This window comes from Lonchura striata, chromosome 21, assembly GCF_046129695.1.
Source record: "Lonchura striata isolate bLonStr1 chromosome 21, bLonStr1.mat, whole genome shotgun sequence".
NCBI lineage: Eukaryota > Metazoa > Chordata > Aves > Passeriformes > Estrildidae > Lonchura > Lonchura striata.
In genome coordinates this window covers 2016187-2035217 of record NC_134623.1, presented here as the reverse complement: position 1 = coordinate 2035217, position 19031 = coordinate 2016187, and the positions used below count along the sequence as shown (strand labels likewise).

The following is a 19031-nucleotide window of genomic DNA, read 5'->3' as shown; positions in this document are numbered from 1 at the left end:
CCCCAAAAATCCCTAAATATACCCAAAAAATCCCCAAAAAATCCCCAAAAAATACCCAAAAAATCCCTAAAAAATACCCAAAAAATCCTGAAAAAATCCCCAAAAATTCCCTAAAAAAATCCCGAAAAATCCCAAAAAATCCCCTAAAAAATCCCAAAAAATCCCCAAAAAATCCCCAAAAAATCCCAAAAAACCCCCAAAAACCCCCAAAATTCCCAAATTTTCCCCAAAATTCCCGGATTTGGGCCTGCCGACTCACTGCGCCGCGCGCCGAGCGTCCCCAGCAGCAGCAGCAGCGTCACCGCCAGGGCCACCAGGGCCACCAGGGCCACCAGGGCCACCAGGGCCACCCGGGCCACCCGCGGGGCCGGGCCGGGGGGGGAGGGGCGCGGCTTGGGGGGGGTCCCCGGGCGGGGGGAGGGGTCCAGGGGCTCGTAGGGGTCCTCGGGGGGGGGTGGCACCTGGGGACAGCCTGAGGGGACACGGGGACAGCGGCGGTGGCACTTGGGGACATCTAGAGGGGTTGGGGACAGGTTTGGGGACATCTAAAGGGGTTGGGGACAGTGGCGGTGGCACTTGGGGACAGGTTTGGGGACATCTGGATGGCTTGGGGACATCCTTGGGGACAGCTGGAGGGGTTGGGGACAGCGCTGGTGGCACTTGGGGACATCTAAAGGGGTTGAGGACAGCACTGGTGGCACTTGGGGACATCTAAAGGGGTTAGGGTCATCCTTGGGGACATCAAAAAGGGTTGGGGACAGGGCTGGTGGCACTTGGGGACAGCTGGAGGGGTTGGGGACAGCGGCGGTGGCACTTGGGGACAGGTTTGGGGACATCTGGATGGCTTGGGGACATCCTTGGGGACATCTAAAGGGGTTGGGGACATCCTTGGGGACATCTAAAGGGGTTGGGGACAGTGCTGGTGGCACTTGGGGACATCTAAAGGGGTTGAGGACAGCACTGGTGGCACTTGGGGACATCTAAAGGGGTTGGGGACAGGTTTGGGGACATCTAAAGGGGTTGGGGACAGTGCTGGTGGCACTTGGGGACAGCCGGAGGGGTTGGGGACAGATCTGGGGACATCTAAAGGGGTTGGGGACATCCTTGGGGACATCTAAAGGGGTTGAGGACAGTGCTGGTGGCACTTGGGGACATCTAAAGGGGTTGGGGACATCCTTGGGGACATCTAAAGGGGTTGGGGACAGGAATGGTGGCACTTGGGGACAGGTTTGGGGACATCTGGATGGCTTGGGGACATCCTTGGGGACATCTAAAGGGGTTGGGGACAGGAATGGTGGCACTTGGGGACAGCCTGAGGGGACACAGGGGACACGGCGGTGGCACTTGGGGACAGGTTTGGGGACATCTGGATGGCTTGGGGACATCCTTGGGGACAGCTGGAGGGGTTGGGGACATCCTTGGGGACATCTAAAGGGGTTGGGGACAACAGCGGTGGCACTTGGGGACAGAGCTGGGGACATCTGGAGGGGTTGGGAACAGGTTTGGGGACATCTGGAGAGGTTTGGGACAGCAGTGGTGGCACCTGGGGACAGCCCTGGGGACATCTAAAGGGGTTGGGGACAGGGCTGGTGGCACCTGAGGACAGCTGGAGGGATTGGGGACATCCTTGGGGACATCTGGAGGGGTTGGGGACAGCAGCGGTGGCACTTGGGGACAGAGCTGGGGACGTCTGGAGGGGTTGGGGACAGGGTTGGGGACACCTGGAGGTGACACCGGGGACAGGGAGGTGACACCGAGGACAGGACAGGACAGGGAGGTGACACCGAGGACACCAAGGTGACATTGGGGACAGCGAGGTGACACCAAGGAGAGGTGACACCGAAGACAGGCAGGTGACATTGAGGTGACACTGGGGGACAGTGAGGTGACATCAAGGACATGGAGGTGACACCGAGGACCTGGAGGTGACACTGGGCACACTGAAGTGGCACCAAGGACAGGGAGGTGACACTGAGGTGACACCAGGGACAGGGAGGTGACACTGAGGACATGGAGGTGACACCAAGAACAGGGAGGTGACATCAAGGACGTGGAGGTGACACCGAGGACATGGAGGTGACACCGAGGACATGGAGGTGACATTGAGGTGACACCAAGGACAGGGAGGTGACACCGAGGTGACACCGAGGACATGGAGGTGACACCGAGGTGACACCAGGGACAGGGAGGTGACACTGAGGTGACACCGAGGACATGGAGGTGACACTGGGCACACTGAAGTGGCACCAAGGACAGGGAGGTGACATTGAGGTGACACCAGGGACAGGGAGGTGACACCGAGGACATTGAGGTGACACCAAGGACAGGGAGGTGACATCAAGGACGTGGAGGTGACACCGAGGACATGGAGGTGACACTGAGGTGACACCGAGGACAGGGAGGTGACATTGAGGTGACACCAGGGACAGGGAGGTGACACCGAGGACATGGAGGTGACACCAAGGACACTGAGGTGATACCAAGGACCTGGAGGTGACACCGAGGACAGTGAGGTGACATCAAGGACATGGAGGTGACACCGAGGACCTGGAGGTGACACTGGGGACACTAAAGTGGCACCAAGGACAGGGAGGTGACACTGAGGTGACACCGAGGACATGGAGGTGACACTGGGGACACTGAAGTGGCACCAAAGACAGGGAGGTGACATTGAGGTGACACTGGGAGACAGTGAGGTGACATCAAGGACATGGAGGTGACACTGAGGACCTGGAGGTGACACCGAGGACATGGAGGTGACACTGGGGACATGGAGGTGACATTGAGGTGACACCAAGGACAGGGAGGTGACACCGAGGACATGGAGGTGACACTGGGCACACTGAAGTGGCACCAAGGACAGGGAGGTGACACTGAGGTGACACCAGGGACAGGGAGGTGACACCAGGGACAGGGAGGTGACACCGAGGACATGGAGGTGACACCAAGGACAGGGAGGTGACATTGAGGACATGGAGGTGACACCGAGGACCTGGAGGTGACACCGAGGACATGGAGGTGACACTGGGGACACTGAAGTGGCACCAAAGACAGGGAGGTGACATTGAGGTGACACCAGGGACAGGGAGGTGACACCGAGGACATGGAGGTGACACCAAGGACAGGGAGGTGACACTGAGGTGACACCGAGGACATGGAGGTGACATTGAGGTGACACCAAGGACAGGGAGGTGACATTGGGGACCTGGAGGTGACACCGAGGACATGGAGGTGACACTGGGCACACTGAAGTGGCACCAAGGACAGGGAGGTGACATTGAGGTGACACCAAGGACAGGGAGGTGACATCAAGGACGTGGAGGTGACACCGAGGACATGGAGGTGACATTGAGGTGATACCAAGGACAGGGAGGTGACACCAAGGACACTGAGGTGACACCAAGGACCTGGAGGTGACACCGAGGACAGTGAGGTGACATCAAGGACATGGAGGTGACACCGAGGACCTGGAGGTGACACCGAGGACATGGAGGTGACACTGGACACACTGAAGTGGCACCAAGGACAGGGAGGTGACACTGAGGTGACACCAGGGACAGGGAGGTGACACTGAGGACATGGAGGTGACATTGAGGTGACACCAAGGACAGGGAGGTGACATCGAGGACATGGAGGTGACACTGAGGACATGGAGGTGACACCAAGGACAGGGAGGTGACATTGAGGACCTGGAGGTGACACCGAGGACATTGAGGTGACACCAAGGACATGGAGGTGACATTGAGGTGACACCAAGGACAGGGAGGTGACACTGGGGACACTGGGGGACAGGACAGGGAGGTGACACTGAGGACCTGGAGGTGACACCGAGGACATTGAGGTGACACCAGGGACAGGGAGGTGACATTGAGGTGACACCGAGGACATGGAGGTGACATTGAGGTGACACCAAGGACATGGAGGTGACATTGAGGTGACACCAGGAACAGGGAGGTGACACCGAGGTGACACCAAGGACACAGAGGTGACACCAAGGTGACATTGGGGGACAGTGAGGTGACACCAGGGACAGGGAGGTGACATTGAGGTGACACCGAGGACATGGAGGTGACATTGAGGTGATACCAAGGACAGGGAGGTGACACCGAGGACATGGAGGTGACATCAAGGACATGGAGGTGACATCCAGGACAGGGAGGTGACACCAAGGTGACATTGGGGACATCGGTGGCCGTACCCTCCCCGCTGTCCAGCGCCGTCTCCACGTTCCCGTACATCGTCCCCAAAATGTCCCCAAATTGTCACAAATGTCCCCAAAATGTCCCCAAGCCCCTCCCCCAGGATGTCCCCAAGGCCACACAGGAAGAGCCCGGGCGCTATCGGCCCCGGCCACCCCCTGGGCCACCTCCGGTGTCACCTCCTGTCCCCTCAGTGTCCCCAAATGTCCCCCAGTGTCCCCGGACGGGGACACTGGGGGACATTTGGGGGCACTGAGGGGACATCTGGGGACATTTTGGGGACATTTTGGGGACATTTGAGGACACTGAGGTGGCATTTGAGGACATTTGGGGACATTGAGGGGACATTTGGGGACACTGAGGGGACATTTGGGGACATTTGGGGACACTGAGGGGACATTTGGGGACACTGAGGTGGCATTTGAGGACATTGAAGGGACATTTGGGGACACTGAGGTGGCATTTGAGAACATTGAGGGGACATTTGGGGACATTTGGGAACACTGAGGTGGCATTTGGGGACATTTGGGGACACTGAGGTGGCATTTGAGGACATTGAAGGGACATTTGGGGACACTGAGGTGGCATTTGAGGACATTGAGGGGACATTTGGGGACATTTGGGAACACTGAGGTGGCATTTGAGGACATTTGGGGACATTTTGGGGGCATTGGGGACATTTGGGGACACTGAGGTGGCATTTGAGGACATTGAAGGGACATTTGGGGACACTGAGGTGGCATTTGGGGACATTTGGGGGCACTGAGGGGACATCTGGGGACATTTTGGGGACATTTAGGGACATTGAGGGGACATTTGGAGACATTTTGGGGACATTTGGTGCCACCCTCAGCCCAGTCCCCATCGCCATCCCCACAGTTCCCGCCCCCAGCCGCGCAGCGATTGGTCGACTTCAATGATTGACATGCAAACTGACCAATCGGAAGCGAGCAGCGCCCAAACGCGGAAGCGGCACCCGATCAAGCAGCGGGTGTCCCACCTCCCGCGTGCTGCGATTGGATAACACCTCAGATTGACAGGCGAACGGACCAATGAGAAAACACAGAAGCCGCGCCTCAATTGGCTTTTTCACTTTGATTGACGGCGACGCGGACCAATCAGAGCAAAGCGTCGTCCAAACCCGGAAAACAAAGCTCAGTGCCATCTGGCCTCACCCCCTCCGCCCTGTGATTGGCTGATCACTCTGATTGACACCAACACCAACCAATCACCGCCGCGCCCCACCCAACCCGGAAGCACCGTTCCCAAAACGGAAAAAAGCCGGGAATATTTTGAGGGAAAACCTCGGGATTTTGGGAATTTCCTCTGTTTTTATTATTCCCCCTTCTCGGGCAGAACCTTCTGGGGCCTCCTCTGCAGCAGCTTCCGCGCGGGGGATCCCTGCAGCCTCCGGAACGCTCGGGAAGCTGGGAAAAAAACGGGAAAAATCCCAAAATTCCTCATTTTCCCGCTAAAATTCCCAGGATTTTGGGCAATTTTGGGCGATTTTTGGGGATTTTGCTCACCCAGCTGCTCCGAGAGGCCCCTGAGGAAGCTCCTGCTCTCCTCGTGGAATTCCAGCAACATTTTCCCAGCCTGCTGGGCCTCATCCACCTGAAAATCCCCAAAATTCCCATAAAATTCCCATAAAAACCCCCCAAAAGTAAAAAAGTTAGAAATCCCCAAAAAAAAACCCCAAAAAATCCCAAAGAAACACCAAAAAATCCCAAAATTTCCCCAAAAATATCCAAAAAATCCCCAAAATAATCCTATAAAAATTCCAAATAATGTCCAAAAATTCTCATAAAAACACCTAAAAGTCCCAAAATTCAAAAAAAAAGCCCCCCAAAAATCCCAACAAAACCCAAAAAAATCCCAAAACTTCCCAAAAAAAATCCCCATAAAACCCCCTAAAAATCCCCCCAAAAAATTCCCCCAAAATTCCCATAAAAACACCCAAAAATTAAAAAAAAAAAAAACAAACTGTTAAAAATTAAGGAAAACCCAAATATTCCCTAAAAATCCCCAAGAAATTAAAAAAAAAAAATACTCAAAAATCCCATAAAACTCCCCAAAAATCCTCATTAAAAAAATCCCCAAAAATACCAAAAATTCCCCCCAAAAATCCCAAAATTCCCATAAAATACCCCAAAAATCCCAATAAAAACCCCCAAAAATAAAGCTCAAATGAACAAAAAAAAAAAATCCCAAAAATTCCCCAAAAATCCCCATAAAACCCCCCAAAAATTCCCAAAAAATTCCCAAAAAATCCCCAGAAATTCCCATAAAAGCCCCCAAAAAATCGCCAAAAAATCCCCAGAAATTCCCCCAAAATTCCATGAAATTCCCCAAAATTCCCAAATCCGGGGTTTTTCGCCCCAAAATCCTCACCAGGAGCTGCAGGGCCGGCAGGGCCGGGCCCTGCTGGGCCAGGATGGCGCCGTAGTCGGGTTTGGACGCCAAAATTTGGGAATTTTTGGGAATTGCGGGAGAAGCCCAGGGAGGATTCCCGGCACGGAGCTGCTCCAGATTCCTGGGGGAAAAAAATGGGAATTTTGGGATTTGGGAATTTTGGGGTTGGAGTGGAAGGAAAATGGGAAATTTTGGGGTAAATGGGGGAATTTTGGGGGTAAATTTGGGAATTTTGGGGATAAATGGGGGAATTTTGGGGGTAAATTTAGGAATTTTGGGGTTGGAGTGGGAAACAAATGGGAATTTTGGTGGTAAATTTGGGAATTCTGGGGATAAATTTGGGGATTTTGGGGATCAAAGAGGGAATTTTGGAGATAAATGTGGGAAAGTTGGGGATCAATGAGGGGATTTTGGGGAGAAAAGCAGGAATTTTATGGGTAAATGTGGGAATTTTGGGGAGAAAAGTGGAAATTTTGAGGATCAATGTGGGGATTTTGGGGATAAATGTGTGAATTTGGGGATAAATGTGGGAATTTGGGGATAAAAGTGGGAATTTGGGGATCAATATGAATTTTGGAGATAAATTTGGGAATTTGGGGGATAAATGTGGGAATTTTGGGGATAAATGTGGGGATTTTGGGGAGAAAAGCAGGAATTTTGTGGGTAAATGTGGGAATTTTGGGGAGAAATGTTGGGATTTGGGGAATAAAAGTGGGAATTTGGGGATCAATATGAATTTTGGAGATAAATTTGGGAATTTGGGGGATAAATGTGGGAATTTTGGGGATCAATGTGGGGATTTTGGGGAGAAAAGCAGGAATTTGGGGATAAGTGGGAATTTGGGGATAGAAGTGGGAATTTTGGGGAGAAATGTGGGAGTTTTGGGGAGAAATGGGGGAATTCTCACCTGGAGGCCTCCTGGGAGTGCTGCAGGTGCTGCTGCAGGAGCCGATCCCAGGCCTGGAGCTCCCCGGAGAGGCTGAGGGGGAGGGGACAGGTGAGACAGGTGAGACAGGTGAGACACGGACAGGTGAGACATGGACAGGTGGGACATGGACAGGTGAGACAGGTGAGACACAGACAGGTGAGACACGGACAGGTGAGACAGGTGAGACACAGACAGGTGAGACAGGTGAGACACGGACAGGTGAGACAGGTGAGACACAGACAGGTGAGACACGGACAGGTGAGACATGGACAGGTGGGACAGGTGAGACACAGACAGGTGAGACACGGACAGGTGAGACATGGACAGGTGAGACATGGACAGGTGGGACAGGTGAGACATGGACAGGTGAGACATGGACAGGTGGGACAGGTGAGACATGGACAGGTGAGACATGGACAGGTGAGACAGGTGAGACATGGACAGGTGAGACATGGACAGGTGAGACATGGACAGGTGAGACAGGTGAGACACAGACAGGTGAGACACGGACAGGTGGGACAGGTGGGACACGGACAGGTGAGACATGGACAGGTGAGACATGGACAGGTGGGACAGGTGGGACACGGACAGGTGAGACATGGACAGGTGAGACATGGACAGGTGAGACATGGACAGGTGGGACAGGTGAGACACGGACAGGTGAGACATGGACAGGTGGGACAGGTGGGACAGGTGAGACACGGATAGGTGGGACAGGTGAGACAGGTGAGACACGGACAGGTGAGACATGGACAGGTGGGACAGGTGAGACACGGACAGGTGAGGGACAGGTGTCCCCAAGTTCATTCTCAGTATCCCCAGGTGTGTCCCCAGGTGTGCCCAGATGTGTCCCCAATGTTCCAGGTGTCCCCAGGTGTGCCCAAAGTGTCCCCAAGATGTCCCCATGTGTGTCCCAGGTGTCCCCTTCCCATTCCAGGTGCCCCCAGGTGTTCCCAGTGTCCCCAGCTGTCCCCCAGGTACCCCCCAGGGGTGCCCAGGTGTGTCCCCAATGTTCCAGGTGTCCCCAGCTGTGTCCCAGGTGTGCCCAAAGTGTCCCCAAGCTGTCCCAGGTGTCCCCAAGTGTATCCCAGGTGTCTTCCCAATGTCCCCAGCTGTCCCCAGGTGTGTCCCAGGTGTCCCCAGGGTGTCCCCAAGTGTTTCCCAGGTGTGTCTCAGGTGTGCCCAGGTGTCCCCCCAGGTGTCCCAGGTGTGTCCCAGCTGTCCCCAAGTATGCCCAGGTGTTCCCGGTGTCCCCCAGGTGTCCCCAGGTGTGTCCCCAATGTCCCCAGCTGTGTCTCAGGTGTGCCCAGGTGTGCCAAAAGTGTCCCCAAGCTGTCCCAGGTGTCCTCAGGTGTGTCCCAGGTGTCTTCCCAATGTCCCCAGGTGTCCCCAGGTATCCCCAAGGTGTCCCCAGGTGTGTCCCAGGTGTGCCCAAAGTGTCCCCCAGGTGTCCCAGGTGTCTTCCCAATGTCCCCAGGTGTGTCCCAGGTGTCCCCAAGTGTCCCCAAGGTGTCCCAAAAATGTCCCCAAGGTGTCCCCACCTGGCCATCAGCTGCTTCACCTGAGCCACGGATTCCTCCAGGGCCGGATCCAGGGAATCCCTGTGGGAAAGGGCCCAAAATTCCCCAAAAATTCCCAAATTTTAGGGCAAATCTGGCATGAATTCCCAAAAATTTGTCCCAAATTTTGGGGCAAATCCAGCGAAAAGTCCCAAAAAACACCGAAAGATTTCCGACAAATTTGGTGAAAAATTCCTCAGAATTCCCAAATTTTGGGGCAAATCCAGTGAAAATTCTCCCAAATCTTGATGAAGATCCAGTGAAAAACTCCCCAAAATTCCCAAATTTTGGGATATATCCAGTGAAAATTCCCAAATTTTTATTTCCTAAATTTTTCCCCTTCCCAGCCTGGAAAGTCCCAATTTTTTCAGATTTCCATAAATTTTTCCCCTTCCAGCCTGCAAATGCCCAATTTTTTTTTTATTTCCATGATGGTTTTTTTTTCATTCCCAGGGTGGAAATTCCCAATTTTTGGGGATTTCCCTACATTTTTCCCTCTCCCAGCCTGGAAATTCCAAATTTTTTTCTTCCCCATAAATTTTTCCCCTTCCTAGTCAGCAAATTCCAAATTTTTGGGGATTTCCATAACTTTTTTCCCTTTACCATCCTGGAAATTCCCAATTTTTTTTCAGATTTCCATGAATTTTTCCATTTTCCATTCTGCAAATTCCCTTTTTTTTTCAGATTTCCATAAATTTTTCCCCTTCCTGCCTGGAAATTCCCAATTTTTCTTTTTACTTCCATGAATTTTTCATTTCTCAGCCTGGAAATTCCCAAATTTTGGGGATTTTGCCCCAAATTCTCACCCCGGGGTCGGTTCCAGGCAATTGCTGAGGGTCCCATCCTGGATCAGCCTCTGGAGGAGCCTCTGGAATTCCTCAGAGCCCTTCTGGACTGGGGAAAAAATGGCAAAAAAAGGGGGGAAAACGGGAAAAAGTGGGATTAGACACCACCCTGGAATTAATTATTTATTAATTCTTAATTAATTGTTGATTTTTCAGATAGAATTTAGGGATTTCTGGTGGTTTTCCTGATTATTTTTACCCAAACTCCCAAATTTTTTTGGGAATCAAGAACCTCAAGGAGCTGCTATGACCTTTCCCCAATTAATTATTGATTAATTATTAATTATCATTCATTAATTCCATTATTTTCTCCTGTTCCCCCCTTTTTTTCCCCTGAAATTCCTGATTTTTCTGGGAATCAGAAAGACCCAGGAATCCCTCAGGACCATTTTTCATCCTCCCCCAATTAATAATTAATTAATCATGAATTAACTATTAATTAATCCTCTATTTTAAAAGGAATTTAGCTATCATCTCCTCTATTTCTGGTCATTTTTCTTGGATTTTTTTTACCCAAATTCCCAATTTTTTTTTTTTTTTGGGAAAACCCAGGAATCCCTCAGGACCCCCCCCAACCAAAAATTAATTCCCAATTAATTCTTAATTAATTCTGCTGCTTTTTCCCCCAAAAAACCCAAATTTTTGAGGTCTCCACCCCTTTGGGGAGTTGGAAACTTGGGATTTTGAGGGGAAAAAATCCCAAATTTTGGGGATTTCCCAACCTTTGGCAGCAAAAGCCTCGGGGTCGAATCCTTCGGATTCCTCCAGGACCTGCTGCAACTTCCGGGCAGAAAACTGAGGGGAAAAAGGGAAAAAATGGGAAAAATCCAATAAGAAATGTGGGGAAATGGGAAATACTCCAACAAAAAATGGGAAAAATGGGAAAAAAGGGGAAAAAACGGGAAAAACCCAACAAAAAGTGGGGGAAACTGGGAATATCCAATAAAAAATGGGAAAGATAAAAAAAAAAAAAATAAAAGGGAAAATAAAGAGAAAAATCCAACAAAAATGGGGGAAAATGGGGAAAATCCAACAAAAAATGGGGAAAATGGGAAAATCCAATAAAAATGGGGGAAAAAAGGAAAATCCAACCAAAAATGGGGAAAAAAATTGGAAAAATCTAACAAAAAATGGGAAAAATCCAACAACAAAGGGAAAAATGGGGAAAAAAGGGAATTATCCACTAAAAAATGGAAAAAAATCAGCTTTTATCCCAACTTTCTGGGGCTTAAAACTAAGATTTGGAGCCCAAATTCCTTTCTTTTTTGTGTTTGAGGAGTCAGGGAAAGGAATCCAAAGATTTTTTTAGGGGGAAAATTCCAGGATTTGGGTAAATTCCAAGATTTTTGAGGTAATTCCATGTTTTTCGTGAACTTTATGATTTTTAGGAGCTCTTCCAGCTCTGCAAGGGCCCAAATATTCCAGGACTTGGGAGAATTCCCAAGATTTTGGGTAAATTTAACATTTTTAAGAGCTGCTCCATCCTTGGGAATGCACCAATTTCCCAAATTTTTGGTAAATTCCAGGATTTGGGGTCAATTCTCAGAACTTTGAGCCAATTTTAGGATTTTAAGGATTTTCCCCATCCCTGGAAATGGCCAAAATTCCCAGGATTTGGGTAAATTCCAGGATTTTGGGTCAATTTTAGGATTTTTAGGAGCGGCTCCATCCCTGAAAATTCTCAGAAATTCCAGGATTTTGGGTGAATGCCAAGATTTTGGTTATTTTTAGGATTTTCAGGAGCTGCTCAAGCCCTGGAAGAACTAAAAAATTCCCAGGATTTTGGGCAAATTCCAGGATTTTGGGTGAATTTACCTGGAAGCTGGCGAGGAGGAGGAGGGAGAGACGTTGGACTTCGGGGAGCTCCAGGCTGATGGATTGGCTCAACCCTGGGAAAAAAAGGGTTAAAAACTGTGAAATTCCAAAAAAAAATCAGCTGGAATTTGGCCCAGAATTCCCCAAAAAGCACGAGCAGGGCAGGGTGTGGGAAAAGCAGGGAAAAAAGGAGGAAAAAAATCAAATTGAAGGAGAAAAATGGGGAAAAGGAAGAGAAAAAAATGGAATTTAGGGGTGAAATTGGGAAAAATAAAGATAAAAAGTCACATTTAAGGGTCAAAAATGGGGGAAATGGGCGAAAATCAAATTTAAGGACGAAGAATGGGGAAAAGAGAAAAAGGAAAAATCACATTATGGGAGGGAAATGGAAAAAGATAGAGGAAAAACCCCATTTGGGGGGAAAAATGGGGAAAAAATGGGAAAAGAAAAAGGAAAAAATCACATTTGGGGAAAATGAGAAAAGAAAAAGAAAAGTCACATTCAGGGGAGAAATGGGAAAAGAAAGAGAAAAAAATCACATTTAGGGGGGAAAATGGGAAAAGAAAGAGAAAAAAATCACATTTAGGGGGAAAATGGGAAAAGAAAGAGATAAAAAGCACATTTAGGGGGAAAATGGGAAAAGAAAGAGAAAACAAAGCACATTTAGGGGGAAAAATGAGAAAAGAAAAAAGGAAAAAGCACATTTAGGGGAAAAATGGGAAAACAAAGAGGAAAAAATCACTTTTAGGGGGAAAAATGGGAAAAGAAAGAGGAAAAATCCCGTTTAAGGGGGAAATGGGAAAAGAAAGGGAAAAAAAAAGGGAAATGGGAAAAGAGGAAAAAGGGGGGAAATGGGAAAAGAAAGAGGAAAAAAAGGGGAAAATGGTAAAAAAAAGAGGGGGAAAAGCACATTTAGGGGAAAAATAAGAAAAAAAGGAAAAATCCCATTTAGGGGAAAAATGGAAAAGGAAAGAGGAAAAAAGGGGGAAATGTGAAAAGAGGGAAAAAAGGGGGGAAATGGGAAAAGAAAGAGAAAAAAAGGGGGAAAATGGGAAAAGAAAGAAAAAAAGGGGGGAAATGGGAAAAGAAAGAGAAAAAAAGGGGGAAAATGGGAAAAGAAAGAGGAAAAAAATCACATTTAGGGAGAAAAATTGGAAAATAAAGAGGAAAAAGCGAGGGGAGAAAAGGCAAAACCTTGACTGACAGAAGGATCAGCCCAGCACTCCCAATTCCCCTCAGCCCCAAGAGGGATTTTAATTCAAACCCTCAATGAATGAAAAATAAAATTCCTTAATAAAAGCTATTAAACTCGATATCTGAATGACTTAAAATTCAATTTCTTGATGATTTTAAAACCAAAAGCGTTCGAAATTGACTTAAAACGGAGTGAAAATCAATCTTAATTTAAAAAAAAAAAATTAAAACATCAAATCAAAACGACGCGTTCGAAGGAGGCGAGATTTGAATCATTGAATTAAGTTGAAAGCGGAATGTAAAATGTTACCGGTGACCTCCCGGTGGAGCGGGGGCAGCGATTTGCGGCGGGAGCGCCGCCCCTTGAGGCTGGAGCGGCGCCAGGAGCGGCGCTTGCCCCGGGCCGTGGCGACAACCGGCGACAAACGGGAAGAATTCGGTGCCACCCTGGGGCTGCCCGAGGATCTTTTCTTCCCCTCCGACGAGCTCGGCGTTCCCTTCTGGCTGGGCGGCTCCAAATGCGCCTCAGCGTCCGGCTCTGATGTGTTAGAAATGGGAATGAAAAATGAAATAATAATGAATTTATTCAAGGTGGGGTTGTGGCTAGGCAGCCGCAAGGGAAAAGGAGAGCGCCCCATCCCGCCCGGGTTTTGTTGTTACAAGGAATAGTATATTTGTGATGTTAAAAACGTGAAAAAAGCAGATTTTCTGATTGGTTTTTCGCAAATGTTACAAGGAATATTATATTTGTAAAGTTAAAAAATGCGGGTTTTCCAATTGGTTTTTCACAAATGTTACAATATATATTATATCCGTAATGTTAAAAACGTGAAAAAAGCAGATTTTCTGATTGGCTTTTAGCAAATGTTACAAGGAATATTATATGTGTGATGTTAAAAACGTGAAAAAAGCAGATTTTCTGATTGGTTTTTCGCAAATGTTACAATATATATTATATCCGTAATGTTAAAAACGTGAAAAATGCGGATTTTCTGATTGGTTTTTCGCAAATGTTACAATATATATTATATTTGTGATGTTAAAAACGTGAAAAATGCAGATTTTCTGATTGGCTTTTAGCAAATGTTACAAGGAATATTATATTTGTAAAGTTAAAAAATGCGGGTTTTCCGATTGGTTTTTCACAAATGTTACAATATATATTATATTTGTGACGTTAAAAACGTGAAAAAAGCAGATTTTCTGATTGGCTTTTAGCAAATGTTACAATATATATTATATTTGTGACGTTAAAAACGTGAGAAAAGCAGATTTTCTGATTGGCTTTTAGCAAATGTTACAATATATATTATATTTGTGATGCTAAAAACGTGAAAAAAGCAGATTTTCCGATTGGTTTTTCACAAATGTTACAATATATATTATATGTGTGATGTTAAAAACGTGAAAAAAGCAGATTTTCCGATTGGTTTTTCACAAATGTTACAATATATATTATATGTGTGATGTTAAAAACGTGAAAAAAGCAGATTTTCTGATTGGTTTTTCACAAATGTTACAATATATATTATATCCGTAATGTTAAAAACGTGAAAAATGCAGATTTTGTACTTTGGCTTTTGGCAAATGTTACAATATATATTATATTTGTAAAGTTAAAAATGCGGGTTTTCCGATTGGTTTTTCGCAAATGTTACAATATATATTATATCCGTAATGTTAAAAACGTGAAAAATGCGGATTTTCTGATTGGTTTTTCGCAAATGTTACAATATATATTATATCCGTAATGTTAAAAACGTGAAAAATGCGGATTTTCTGATTGGCTTTTAGCAAATGTTACAATATATATTATATTTGTGATGTTAAAAACGTGAAAAATGCAGATTTTCTGATTGGTTTTTCGCAAATGTTACAATATATATTATATTTGTGATGTTAAAAACATGAAAAATGCAGATTTTCTGATTGTTTTTTTGCAAATGTTACAATATATATTATATTTGTGATGTTAAAAACGTGAAAAATGCAGATTTTCTGATTGGCTTTTAGCAAATGTTACAAGGAATATTATATTTGTAAAGTTAAAAAATGCGGGTTTTCCGATTGGTTTTTCACAAATGTTACAATATATATTATATTTGTGACGTTAAAAACGTGAAAAAAGCAGATTTTCTGATTGGCTTTTAGCAAATGTTACAATATATATTATATTTGTGACGTTAAAAACGTGAAAAATGCAGATTTTCTGATTGGTTTTTCGCAAATGTTACAATATATATTATATTTGTGACGTTAAAAACGTGAAAAAAGCAGATTTTCTGATTGGTTTTTCACAAATGTTACAATATATATTATATCCGTAATGTTAAAAACGTGAAAAATGCGGATTTTCTGATTGGTTTTTCGCAAATGTTACAATATATATTATATGTGTGATGTTAAAAACGTGAAAAAAGCAGATTTTCTGATTGGTTTTTCGCAAATGTTACAATATATATTATATCCGTAATGTTAAAAACGTGAAAAATGCAGATTTTGTACTTTGGCTTTTGGCAAATGTTACAATATATATTATATTTGTAAAGTTTAAAAATGCAGGTTTTCCGATTGGTTTTTCACAAATGTTACAATATATATTATATCCGTAATGTTAAAAACGTGAAAAATGTGGATTTTCTGATTGGCTTTTAGCAAATGTTACAAGGAATATTATATGTGTGATGTTAAAAATGTGAAAAATGCAGATTTTCCAATAGTCTTTTCACAAATGTTACAATATATATTTGTGATGTTAAAACGTGAAAAACGCGGATTTTCTGATTGGCTTTTTGCAAATATTACAAGTAATATTTTATCTGTAATGTTAAAAATGTGATTGGCTTTTCACAAATGTTACAAGGAATATTATATTTGTAATGTTAAAACGTGAAAAATGCAGATTTTGTACTTTGGCTTTTGGCAAATGTTACAATATATATTATATTTGTGATGTTAAAAAATGCAGGTTTTCTGATTGGTTTTTCACAAATGTTACAATATATATTATATCCGTAATGTTAAAATTGTGAAAAATGCAGATTTTATTATTTGGCTTTTTGCAAATGTTACAAGGAATATTATATCTGTAATGCTAAAATTGTGAAAAATGCAGATTTACGATTGGCTTTTCGCAAATGTTACAATTAATATTGCATGTGTGATGTTAAAAACGTGAAAAATGCAGATTTTTCTGACTGGCTTTTCGCCAGGATTTTTGTTTTTAATAACCATTTTATTATTATTATTATTAAACTTTTAAAAGCCATGTGATTTGGGTTTTTCGCAACAGGATTTCAGCCATCTGCCTTTTCTTTCTATTCACATATTCATAAAGTTCTTTTTTCCGGGCTGCGATTGAATAATCCAGGTCCAGGTGTGGATGATTTTCCTGATGAATTTATGGGAACCGTGGCATTCAGATGTATCAGCCCAGAGGTTTCCAGCCTTTTGGGACAGCCCATAATTTTATTTATTAAATTGTAAATGAGGCATTGTCCAAAAAAACCTGCTTTGGTGAAACCGCATATGTGGGGTGGTAGTTCACAGTGCTGGTGTGTGTATTTTGTAAATACCAACTAAATAGTAAACATGTCAAATCGTATCTCCCTTCATTCGATATAACTATATTTCACTGGAGCAAATTATAATCATAAATATCAAGGCGAAATCAGCGCATTCAAAGGGTAAAATCAGCACATTCAAAGGGTAAAATCAGCACATTCAAAGGGTAAAATCAGCGCATTCAAAGGGTAAAATCAGCACATTCAAAGGGTAAAATCAGCATATTCAAAGGGTAAAATCAGCACATTCAAAGGGTAAAATCAGCATATTCAAAGGGTAAAATCAGCGCATTCAAAGGGTAAAATCAGCGCATTCAAAGGGTAAAATCAGCACATTCAAAGAGTGAAATCAGCACATTCAAAGGGTAAAATCAGCACATTCAAAGAGTGAAATCAGCACATTCAAAGGGTAAAATCAGCGCATTCAAAGAGTGAAACCAGCACATTCAAAGAGTAAAAGAGACTCGGTGATGGAGCGCCGCCCGCTCGGGATTTCTTGGTTTGATGAAAATAAATTGTTTTGCCAAGGATTTCAAAGCACTGAACAAGGCTTTGATGGTTTTATGTTTACCAATCCTTCCTCCCAAAGCAGCCAAATCTCACCCAGACCAATCCTGCCCGCACCCAGAGCCCCAAATCTCACCCAGACCAATCCTGCCCGCACCCAGAGCCCCAAATCTCACCCAGACCAATCCTCCCTGCACCCACAGCCCCAAATCTCACCCAGACTAATCCTGCCCGCACCCAGAGCCCCAAATCTCACCCAGACCAATCCTGCCCGCACCCAGAGCCCCAAATCTCACCCAAATCTCACCCAGACCAATCCTGCCCGCACCCAGAGCCCCAAATCTCACCCAAATCTCACCCAGACTAATCCTCCCTGTACCCAGAGCCCCAAATCTCACCTAAATCTCACCCAGACCAATCCTCCCTGTACCCACAGCCCCAAATCTCACCCAAATCTCACCCAGACCAATCCTGCCCGCACCCACAGCCCCAAATCTCACCCAAATCTCACCCAGACCAATCCTGCCCGCACCCAGAGCCCCAAATCTCACCCAAATCTCACCCAGACTAATCCTCCCTGTACCCAGAGCCCCAAATCTCACCTAAATCTCACCCAGACCAATCCTCCCTGTACCCAGAGCCCCAAATCTCACCCAAATCTCACCCAGACTAATCCTCCCTGTACCCAGAGCCCCAAATCTCACCCAAATGTCACCCAGACCAATCCTCCCTGTACCCAGAGCCCCAAATCTCACCCAAATCTCACCCAGACTAATCCTCCCCGCACCCACAGCCCCAAATCTCACCCAAATCTCACCCAGACCAATCCTCCCTGCACCCACAGCCCCAAATCTCACCCAAATCTCACCCAGACCAATCCTCCCTGCACCCACAGCCCCAAATCTCACCCAAATGTCACCCAAACCAATCCTCCCCGCACCCAGAGACCCAAATCTCACCCAGACAATCCTCCCCGCACCCAGAGACCCAAATGTCACCCAAATCTCACCCAGCCCAATCCTTCCTGCCCCGATTCCCTTCCCTGCCCTCACCTGGCGCGGCTCCCCCGCTCTCCGCGCTGGCTCCGCCGGGCCACGGCTGAAGGGAAGAACCGTTACCCGCCTGGCACCGCGGCTGCCCCGCGGCTCCCCCCGGCCCAGCCGGACCCTTCCGGCGCTCACCTCGTCCTCCCGCGGCCCGGCCGAGCCCCGCGGGGACGGGGACGGGGCCGGCCCGGGGGAGCCGCCGGCTCCCGCCGCGGTTTTCTCCATGGCGGATTCCCGCCGCTCGCCTGCCCTCAGCGCCGCGCGCATGCGCGGAACGCGCGCCGGCTTCGCCGCCAGCACGGCGCGGGCGCGGGGCGGTGCCTGCCCTCACAGCGGGCGGGGAGCTGCCTGCCCTCACAGAGGGCTTGGAGCCCGCCCCATCACTCCCACTTTTCACGATATTTCCGTCCTCTCCGTCCCCTCAGGACGCCGCCCGCCTTCCCAACACTCACCACCTTCCCGCCCTTTTCCCGCCCTTCACGATCTTCCCGCCCTTTTTTAGCCCCTCAAGATCTTCCCGCCCTTTTCCACCCCTCATGATCTTCCCACCCCTCACGATCTTCCCGCCCTTTTCCCACCCCTCACGATCTTCCCGCCGTTTCCCTCCCCTCACGATCTTCCCGCCTTTTTTTAGCCCCTCATGACCTCCCGCCCTTTTCCACCCCTCACGATCTTCCCGCCCTTTTTTAGCCCCTCATGACCTCCCGCCCTTTTTTAGCCCCTCACGACCTTCCCGCCCTTTTCCCTCCCCTCACGACCTTCCCGCCCTTTTTTAGCCCCTCACGATCTTCCCGCCCTTTTTTAGCCCCTCACGATCTTCCCGCCCTTTTCCCTCCCCTCACGATCTTCCTCTTTTCCCACCCCTCACGATCTTCCCGCCCTTTTCCCCGTCCCTCATGATCTTCCCTCCCCTCACGATCTTCCCGCCCTTTTCCCTCCCTTCACAATCTTCCCGCCCTTTTC

The 19031-nt window shown here is 47.2% G+C and overlaps 1 protein-coding gene across 1 annotated transcript; it reads right to left on the bottom strand.

Annotated features, from left to right (window-relative positions):
• Nucleotides 1-5275: 5275 nt before the first annotated feature.
• Nucleotides 5276-18966, bottom strand: DSN1 (DSN1 component of MIS12 kinetochore complex). The gene is made up of 12 exons (XM_077787680.1): nucleotides 18937-18966; nucleotides 18204-18389; nucleotides 18075-18120; nucleotides 13263-13490; nucleotides 11759-11832; nucleotides 10666-10738; nucleotides 9905-9992; nucleotides 9081-9140; nucleotides 7519-7590; nucleotides 6591-6732; nucleotides 5726-5813; nucleotides 5276-5626 (listed from the first exon to the last, which is right to left on the bottom strand). The coding sequence occupies exons 1-12, from the start codon at nucleotides 18964-18966 to the stop codon at nucleotides 5535-5537; spliced, it is 1179 nt and encodes a 392-aa protein (XP_077643806.1). The 3' UTR covers nucleotides 5276-5534.
• Between the last annotated feature and the right edge of the window lie 65 nt (nucleotides 18967-19031).